General features: G+C 34.2%; 1 protein-coding gene across 1 annotated transcript in view; it reads right to left on the reverse strand.

Annotated features, from left to right (window-relative positions):
* The window catches only part of EPHA5 (EPH receptor A5), a 458,275-nt gene that overhangs the window by 196,192 nt on the left and 251,303 nt on the right, over positions 1-10,780 (reverse strand). The window contains exon 4 of the mRNA XM_027836299.1: positions 1,553-1,708. Within this exon, the coding sequence (XP_027692100.1) occupies positions 1,553-1,708 (156 nt within the window). The remainder of the gene's footprint in view (positions 1-1,552; positions 1,709-10,780) is intronic.

Consider the following 10,780-nt stretch of genomic DNA (forward strand, 5'->3'; position numbering starts at 1 on the left):
AAAAAAAAAAAAAAAAAAAAAAAAAAAAAAAAAAAAAAAAAAAAAGAAGGAACCGTTAACCAATTAAAACAACAAGAATGTGTTCCTTTTAGATGTATTCACACAGTACATATTTATTTTCTAATAGTTGAAAGCAGCTAATAATTGACCATATCCACTATTTTTGTGGCTTTTAAATAAAAAAATGAAGATTTTTTTTTCTTTCTTAGACAAAGCATAAATTACTTAAAGGCACCAGTGGGGTTTTGTTCAGAAGATTCAGCTGCTCTTCTCAAAGGCTTAAAGACTTCTATTTCAATGGCAATGCTTTGAAGTGAATGATCCTCTAACTCATAAAATCAGCATCCTCAGAGGGGATCAGCAAGAGCTTCAGTATGAAGATACTTAATAAGGGCTATCTGAAGAATCCTGAAAATGTATTCTAACAAATCTTTGGAAACTAGGAAGAAGGGAACAATTTCAGGTGAAATATCACTTTGTGATATTCTGGACATTGCTTTTCTGAGACAGATCTATCTGTTTTTAGGGTCAAGATTTACCAATAGTGATCCCTGCTATGAAGACAAATACTCACTAGGTTAAGGAATAAAATATAACAAGAAACGATTGAGAAATAGTCAGTGGGCTAAATGGAAGGGGACTTGGGGCCAAAGAAGCAGCCATTGATTTGAACTTTCTTTTATGTTCCTTTTTTTGTTAGATTTTCATTAAAATTTCTATTTGCAACAGACCTGTGAATATGCTTTTCAGTAATGACTTAAGTTTGTCTATATCATCTATAGAACTGAAGAATTGTGGTGGCAGTATGTCAGATTCCACAGGGAGATGAATAGGAACAATGATCAATATGGGTGTTGCCAGTGCAGCTTTGTAGCTCAAAGAGAACTTTTACAGCTATAGCTCATGTTTAGGATGATAAACAAAGCATTGTGAGATCACAGACTAATAAGAAACTACATTTAAGGATATTCATTGACATGGTCTTTGACAAAAGTCTTTAACCCTACATTGAAAAGCTGGGTTAGTTTTTGACTCTGATATCTGAGCTGCTAAATGAACTTTTTAGGTTTGAAGAAGGAGTATACATAACTAAACTGCTCTTCTTCAAATTGTTCTTTGCAAATCAGAGGGACAGGTAGAAGCATGACTGTCTCCTTTGTGGAAAAGGAAGCTATATTTAAGGGAGTTGGAAGATTGAGGATTTGAATACAGCACATAGTCTATATGAACAGACAGGAAGGGAACTCAGTCATTAATGCAATAATCATGAGTATCATAATTCAATCATAAAGCCAAGTGAAAGAGTTGTCACCTAAAATTGTTTTTAAAGTCTAACTTTAGGAATATTTATATGATTCTACTAGTGTTATATTAGTGAAGGTAGCCTTTATGAGTGCTTCAGAGGACGTTCATGTGGCTAGGTGAGCAAACACTGTGGCCACTGAAGAGAAAAAGAAGCATGCAAGATTATTGTTTTATTTCTATCATGCCACTCCTTCAGATTGGCACAATGTGAGAGTAGCATCATTGAAGAGACACAGGGTTTCCTTACTTGTACATGCCATTGAAGGTGGGTCAGACTCCCTCCTGAAATAGTCCTTTTCACAGATACAAGAGGTCGAAGCTTCTTCATGGGTATAACTGTGAGGTGGACACTTGCTGCAGCTCTGGCTCTGAGGTGAGGCTTTGAAGAATCCAGGTTTGCACACTGTCAAAAGAAATCAGAGGCTAAGCTCTTCCCCTGAAATAGCTGCTGTGGGAGTGGCAATCTGCATTGGTGGAGAGTGTAAGAACATTGATGAAATCATAAATCCACTAAGATATCAAGTTTCCAGTCGCAGAATCATAGCAAACTGTATTTTAAAAAATATTGACATAAGAACATTGAATTGTTGTTATTCATCTTAGAAATTTTATAGAAAATTGAAGAGCTATAAGACCAGAAATCAGCAAATGGTCTGCCAATTTTCTGAAAGAGGGAAAAAGGCAGATTTTTACAAAGTATAAAGAAGTGAGCCTGTTTCTAATCCCGGGGGGTGGGGCGGGAAACTCTAGAACATATTATTAAGCCTATGGCTTGTAAGCATTTATAAAAGGAACCCATGACCCCCAAGAACCAAGAGCAGTTCACAAGTAACACATCAGGTCAAGTCAAAAAACCTCCTTTACTTTAAAAAAATAATATTGTACTATACGGGTTATAGATTACAGAAAAGTTGTGGATTGTTTCAAAAAAGCATTTGATTAAGTCCCTCAATATCCTTCTGGAAAAGTTGAAGAGATATATAAGCAAACTCATAGTTTGGTGAATGACCATTCTGAAAGAGTAACTATCTAAGATTAACTTTCACAGGAATAATGCTATGATTCCCAAGACAAAGTTGGGCCAGGAAGTAGAGAGCTAGCCATGGAGTCAGGAAGACCTGGATTCAAGTCCCTCCTATGACACATACTGACTGAATAGACTTAGGTAGACCTCTTCACTTCTAAGTGCCCAGTACAACACACTAAAACACTAAGTAGGAGAGTAGGAGCTGGTCTGTATGGGTAGAGGGAATTTCCTAACCAATAGTTCCCTGTACCAGGAAAATCACAAAACTGGTTTTAAAAAAAGTCAGTAATGTTATTGTATTCAAATACAGTTTAAAAATATTCAGCACCTCAGTTTCCCTGTAGGTGACACATGAGGTATTTAGCTTCTTGTTCCATTAGTTCTCTAAATTCCAAATTAATTTTGAAAAGTTAAAATAATCCATATAAGTATCAGTCTGAACATCCATAAAAACTTGTCATTGACCATAGAGTTCAATAGAAAATTTTGCTGAATACAGCAAATTCTGTCTACTTTGCATGTGCTACAGATAAGATGAAGTTTCCAATAAATCACTCAGAGGGTTTTCCATCATGATTGTAAGTGGGAGTTGGCTTTATTGAGAAGGAGATTTCTTCAGTGGATCTAATTATGCTGAGAAAAGAGCATTAATGCTTTTATAAATTCACAGTCAATGTGGGGATATTTGAAAGATAAGTAGGAGCATTTGATAGTACTAGTTCCTTTCTTGTAGTGAAGTGATTGGAAAGAGATTTTTCATTCTCATATAATTACTCTGGGACATTATACTACACTTAGCTAAGTATTAAGTTCTTAAGAATCTTATCCTCTTTTTCTAGACAAGTCATTCACATAGGCATCTTCTTTCACCCCTTTTAGTATTTGCTTTTAAATGCAAAGTGACTCCTCACAAATTTTACATATCTGGCAATCACCTGAAATGAAATATACATTCTCTCTATATTCTTAAGTGATCTCTAAACATTGTGTTCTAATGTCACATAAAACCCTACCTTACAAAATCCCAAAGGTCTCTGAATTCGAAGATATATAAGGCACAGTAGAGAAAAAAATGAATGCCATTTTCTGTTATATATGTAAAAGCCCAGGGAAAATATCATTTTTCTGGAAAAAATAATTTCATTATATAGTTTCTATTTAAGTATTATGGATATGCAAAATAGGTTTTCATATATTCACTCATCTCACAAAAAACATTGATTTCTACCATTTCCAGGGATTTTCATTTTTAGTTATGAGTCTGATTTTTTTTATCACCTTCCTCTACAAACAAAAAAAGAGCAAAGATTCATATAGAAATTTTTTTTTCAGACCAGCATTTCTCTTATTTTAACATGTAGTTTTGTAAACCACATTCTTAATAACTTAGGAAAATAGCTCTATTAAAAATGTGCACATAACTATATTGACATTGCATTTTCACAATCATATACATAATTGATACTCAATTTCTTTTAAAATGGAGTTGGCTTCCTATTTTTAATTAGAATTCTTTAGACAATAAAGATCTGCTTCTTTTGAAACACAAGCATTTACTAATTTACCTCTATGACTAAAAAAATTTAATTCTGTCTACCTAATATCCCAAAGTAAAATGATTTCAGAAACAAAGATTAGTCTTTATGAATATCTGAGGAAATAGTAACAAAATCAGATCATACATTTGCTTAGCCTTCTTACAAATATTTAAATAAATTATGTCTTTCCAAGACAGACATCCTGTTATAATTGCTTGATGGCAGGTCTTGGGTTTAGGGAGCCCTGGGCTTAAATTCTGATTCTCACACATATTAAATATATGTACCGGGGCAAGTCACCTAATCTCTATATAGTCCAGGCAAGTGTCTAATGAGTTGTAATAGAACAGCTGATTTATATTAACAGAGGTCATCTCTACACCAGATGTCTCTTATTCTAGTGAAATCACAGCTCTGCAGAAATGTACATATAGGCCAGTAGAATGCAAAGTTGAAGGATTTAATTTCATAGAGATATTGTGTGTCTCTTGCCCAAGAATAAACCTAGATAAGTTCAGTGACTTATTCCTATATTGACTTATGGTGGATGAATTTTTCAGCTTCAGCAGCTGCCATAGACCATCCATTTAAGCATATAAGAAGTTGTAATCATTAAGTGGAATCCACAGTGACAGAATTTGGTCAACTCTTGATGTGGAGGCTTGATATGGAGAAAGATCCACCAAAGGAGACGTTAAATAAGCAGTCAAATAGGTAGGAAGAAAAACACGAAGTGGTGTCCTATAAACCTAGAGAGAAGAGAATATCAAGTAGGAGACAGTGATTAATAGAATGAAAGGCTACACAGAAGTCAGGAAAAATCAGGATTGAGACAAAGCCATTGGATATGGCAACTAAAAGATCTTTAGCAAGTTGGAGAGAGAAGTTGTGGTGTAATGGTATCAAGACAGACTATAAATGTTTAAGAAAAGAGAGAAAAGTGGAAGTACCTATTGTAAGTGACGTTTTCAAGTTTGTTTACAAAGAGCAAACAAGCAATAGCACAATAGTTAGTAGGGCTGGGATGATCAATTAGGGAATTTTTCAAGAAAGGGGAGAAATGGGTATTTTTGTTTTGTTGTTGCTGTTATTGAGTTAAGCATTAGTGTTTGAATCTTTGTGACCCCATAGACCACAGAATGCCAGGCCCTTCTATTCTCTACTATTTCTTTAAGTTTGCCCAAGTTCATGTTTATTATTTCCATGACGCTATTTATAAATCTCATCCTCTACCATCCCCTTCTCTTTTTGCCTTCAATTTTTCCCAACATCAGTGTCTTTTTCAATGAGTCCTGTCTTCTCATTATATGAACAAAGTAGGAAATAAGCTGGTAAAGACAGAGAGATTGAAAACAAGTGAAAAGGTTATGAGCCTGGGGGACTGGAGCAGGGGATGGAATAATAGCCTCTACATAATGGAGAAGGTAGGAACAGAAAAAGATTTGAGGGGAAATATATTGAGTACAAATACAGAAATGGTGAGTTTAACATACTTATGGGGTACTCAGTCAAGATGTCCTAAAGGCAATTCATAATATTGGACTATAGCTCAGTAGAGGGATTAAAAATATGTGTGTAGACAGATAAATAGATTGATACACATATATATATGTGTGTGTGTGTATGTGTGTTTATACACAGTTGTACACATACATACAGACAAATGCACACCTATATGCATATATATGTGTGTATGTGTATATATGTGTATATATATATATATCAATAGAGTTTAAGTCTATGTACATTGCTAGATGCATATATATGTAGTATATATTATATACGTGTGTATATATTATGTACGTGTGTATGTGTATCTATGTATGGCTACGTGTATAAATACACATACATACATACACATACATATACATATACACAAATACATATGTGTGTATTTGGGAATGATCTTCATTGAAATGATAACTGACTCCGTGAGAGTATGATGGTACTATACAAGGAAAAGAGAAGACGATACAGTTCAGAGATTTAGGATATATCATATTTAGTGGGTCTGACATGGATATAGAACCAGCAAAGGTTAATGAGTATCACTATAGGTAGAGGCAGAATCAGTGGAAAAGAGTATAATGAAAATCTAGAGAGTAGCTGGGCATAGTTGAGCATACTTGTAATCCCCACTATGGGGGAAGCTGAAGCTGGTAGAGTTGATTAATTTCAGTTGAATGTTTAGGTAAAAAAACAGATTACATGTTAAAATATCAGAGGAAAAGAAATATAGGCATTTAGCATAGACAACTTTTTCAAAAATCTGAACCAAGATGGGAAGATTTAGAATTATATCTTTATTAAAATTTAGAAGCTGATTCTTCCCATTTCCAAGTATTTCTCATTTTTTCCCCTTTACTCAAAAATAACTGTTTAGTGCCACTAAAATCATTCCAATGACAACTTGGTTTACAAGCAGTTCTTCGGGTCTATACACATTGCCTACAGAGAAATGCTATATGCACAGATACCTGAGAGAATACCTTCCTCTCCTCTTCCTAATTAGTACTGAAAGTCAAACCGAATCTGCTTCTGCAGGCAGACAGCAGAGGGAAAGGAAATGAAAACAAAAATGCACAACATATAACAAGGGCAGCTGATGTCTAGAGTGTACAAGATATAATTAGCCTTCAAAAAGGTCTTGAATCTATCTAATTATATCTGATTAAGAATGACAGAAAGTCATTATAGAACATGAGTTTACTTTGCTTCTCATCTCTGTGAAGCAGGGAATGCAAGATAAGTCAGTTTACTTGGATAGATTTCCAGCTAGATATAATTTGAGGATGAGAAAGAGTAGAGGTAGCTTGCTAGTAATAAGAAAGAAGTTGTAATATTGTCTGAAGCTTTTTTAGAATTCAATAAAGTATAATAAAAAAAATGGTTTACTATCTGTCCCACCCTACCCCCAATATACTCCATGGCATTTGAAAACAGTAAGAGAGTTGGCTACCAACATTGTTTAAAAGAAATCCTCAGTGAAAAATCCTCCTTGCAGGCCAACTCCATACCATGCACTGGGCTACTCCTCTTTCTACTCCCACCAGAAATAAAATGGACAAGTGAAGACATGGAGTTTCCCACATAAGGAATGGCTTGGGACCTGGTCAAGAAGCAGTCATAGAATGGCTGCGTTGATTTCCATGTGAGGTTTGAATCAAAAGTATAGCACTTAAAATGTATGAATCAGAATTATCAACTACACTCACTCTATTTCTTTGAATGTCTACGACTTTTATTCAATCAGGGTGTTATATAGTAGACATAGATGATTCCAGAAAATTCTACTGATTATAGTGTTCTTGAATTTCTTATTCTAAAAATCCATTCTTAAAAAAAATGAAATGGGGGGGCAGCTAGGTGGTGCAGTGGAGAGAGCACCAGCCCTGGAGTCAGGAGGACCTGAGTTCAAATCTGGCCTCAGATACTGAACATTTACTAGCTGTGTGACCCTGGACAAGTCACTTAACCTCAATTGCCTCATCAAAAAAGAAAAAAAATGAAATGCTCTGACAGTAACAATGATTATTTTAACAATGACTCATCTCTTTGATGTAAGAGAGAAAACTGAGAGATATTCATAACATAAAAGACCAGGAAACCCATTCCTTCTAAGCTATATAATAAAGTTAACAACAAACTAAAAACTTTTTTTTTCTGAAGAAAAACACAAAGAGAACAGTCACTAAATATCTAAAAGGTGGAATGATGGGGTCAAGCACATATAAGATCTGATTTATTAGAAGAGCCAAGGTAAGCTTTCTTTTTATTTTCTAAATCCAGTTAAAAGAATTACTATAAGAAGATATCATCAAAAGACTTAGAAAGAATTCGTGAATATGCATTCAACTGCAGTGCAAGATAATAGTTTAACACTAATAGCAAATAGGCATGGTCAAAACAGGCAAAATCAAGACATTCATACTGATTTTTTCACTGTCTATCACAGGAATACATAGGTTTTAGGTACCTCTAAATACCATTAAGCATTTGTAAAGCTAATTAAAGAGCCAGAGAAAATGACAATGAATTCCTTTTTGGGTTGTATCTGATTTGAGTAGAAACTTATCTCAACATAAGTCAGGTAACCATAAATGGCTTCTAAAGTTGTCAATTGAGAGTCCTCTGAATCAGTTACACCTTTTTTGATGATTCAGCTATAAATGTTTACTCTATTCACAAATCTCTCATGTCAATGTACTTGGCTATCTCCTATATACTTAACATATTACAAAATTTGTGTATGCATGTATATATGTATGTATGTTCATATCTACATGCATGCATCTAAAGCATATAGATACATATATGTATACACAGATTTGTCTTATTACTATTAGATTGTAATCCCTTAGAGGACTGGGACTATGGTTTGTTTTATGAAGGTGTTCTTGATGTCTGGCAGATGAAATTTAACATAGGCACTTAACAAATGTTTGTTAAATTAAGCTGAATTATATTCCCGGTTTTAATCACAAACTGCTTTTGGATGAGAATGTGGTGCAGATATAAAAAATAAAAATAATAAAAAAAAGAAAGAGGTAAAAAATATTTCAGCAAATGTTCCCACGTGTCAAAAAATTTGATGTTAAGTGGAATGTTTCAGATTCCTTCACTTTTAAAAAGTCCACCCAGTAAAACAGAATCTAGTGAAAACATCTCTTTCTAAGAAAAAAAAATAAGCAGAAAGACTGAACCTCTAATACCCTTTTAAAGAAAAAAATTCAGGAATTTCACCAGAAAACAAATTTTTTCTCATAGAACACTTTGAATGGGCTGTTAAGTATTAATCTTGCACTTTCCTGGCTGTCCTCAAACTCCAACTTCCTTGATGAGGCTGTTGACAAGAATACAAAGCCACAGGAAAGGCAGAGATTTCTGAAAATGTCTCTTTTTGTTGTCTTATTTCCTCAGCAGGTGCAAAGAGATGTTGATTTTGTATCTGTGCATTTATTTAAACCATGGCTAATGGAAGTTAAAAGTAACTATTTAGGAATGATGCCTATCATCTAAATTTTGTCTTTTGTCAAATGCCATGATAATTTCCTGATTATTCAGCTCTACTAAACCCTGAATTCTGGAAGACAATGTCAATATGGTTCAGGCTCTTTCAGTTTCCACTACACCAGAAAGACTGAGAGCACAGGTTTAGTGATTTGCTGCCCAGCTATCATCTTATCACTTCCTTGGATAAATCTGGAGAAAAAGCCATTGGCAAGTTTGACTGAAGGTTGATTTTTGTTTGTTTGGTGTTTTGATTTTGGCCACTGTAACTTTAGAATATCTTTTATCGAGGCATAGGTATTATGATCTAGTTTAATGTGGAAAGTTCAACACAAATGAAGTTAGTTGATATACTGAAGTACTCAGGAAGTCATGGAACCTAACCTTCTATGCTATGGTCAGTTACTGCTAAGTGCACAATAATCCAATTTGATCTGATTCTTGGAGACAGATATACCAAAAAAATTGTGAAGGATCCTTGTTGGGTGAAGAGCTTTTTGTTTCTACTACATATAGGTACTCATGTGAATACATGATATATTTTATATTTTTGGATCCCTAATACTGCCTCACATATAATTGCTGCTCAATAAATAATTTTATTGAATACAAATGAGTGAAATTATAGTCCTTTCCCCCTATTTACTATACATTATATTGCAAAATTTGCTGCACTGTACACTAAGGTTTCTTAACCTGTTTTATGTCATTGACCATGTCAGCAGATGATAAAGCAAAGCCTTTGGATTCCTCACAGTAGTGCTTTTAAATATATAACTCCAAAGGGTTGCAAAGAAACCCAAAAGCTAGTGAAAATAAAGATGTGATTCTTTTCAGAGACCCTCTGAAATCTATATATGGAATCACTTGAGATATAGGAGCCTACCTATATTAAGAACCCCTCCTCTAGAGCAATAAATATGACATAGGTGAACAAGAATTTTGAAACTGATAACCTAACAAGGATGTTAGCAACACAGCGTAGAGCCTAGAGAGCCCGCCTTGGGGTCAGGAAGATCACAATCCAAGTGCCACCTTTTACACACTGAGGCTGGGTGATCCTAGGCAAGTCACTTAACTGTTTAGTACCCTCAGACTACTCTCTAAAACTATTATGTTGTTCAGATAAAAATAAGAACCTCCAAGAAATAAGGAAAATTATAAAGGCATAGAGTATACAGAACCAGAAAAAAAAACTTTCATTTCTGAACAGAAAGTATGTCCTCTCCTCATAAGATAACATAAAATAAATCTGTTGATGTTCATTTAAATTAAAACTAACAGTGAACTCATATGTGTCAATAATTACATCATGTTTGATTTAAAAAAAAAGGATCTTCATTAAAGTCCCTCTGCAATACTTCATCTTGAAATTTAAATGTGTATCTGTGTTCTAATAGGGGATGTCACAAATACAAGAAATAATTGGTTTTATCAAGCTAAAAAGAGTTCAAGTAAAGACATGGAGATGACCTGTAAGTCAGATGCCAATACCAGATAACAGAAAAGAATAAAGGAATAAACATTTATTAAGTACCTACTATCTGCCAAATACAGTAGTAAGTTCTTTACAAATGTTATCTCAGATCAATGAAGTTTAAAGAGATTTATCACCTAAGTAATAAGTTTAGAGAGAGATTCATCATCAGAGGGTGAAAATTTTTCCCCACTCTGTCCAGTCATGGCAATTTAATGAAAGAGTCTACTAAGGTGTAGAGAGGTTATAAGTGACACCTTTGGAACTAGTACCCACAGTGGTTAAATAATAGATCTTTGTAGAATGCATTAATGATCCTTTTAAAACAGTGAGTATGTTATTCACGAACATGTGGAAGAGGAAAGGAACAACAGTTAAAGCATTTATATACTATCCACTACAAGATAGGCACTATTTTACATG

Source organism: Vombatus ursinus, unplaced genomic scaffold (genome assembly GCF_900497805.2).
Source record: "Vombatus ursinus unplaced genomic scaffold, bare-nosed wombat genome assembly UNPS02014818.1, whole genome shotgun sequence".
In the NCBI taxonomy this organism is placed as follows: Eukaryota; Metazoa; Chordata; class Mammalia; order Diprotodontia; family Vombatidae; genus Vombatus; species Vombatus ursinus.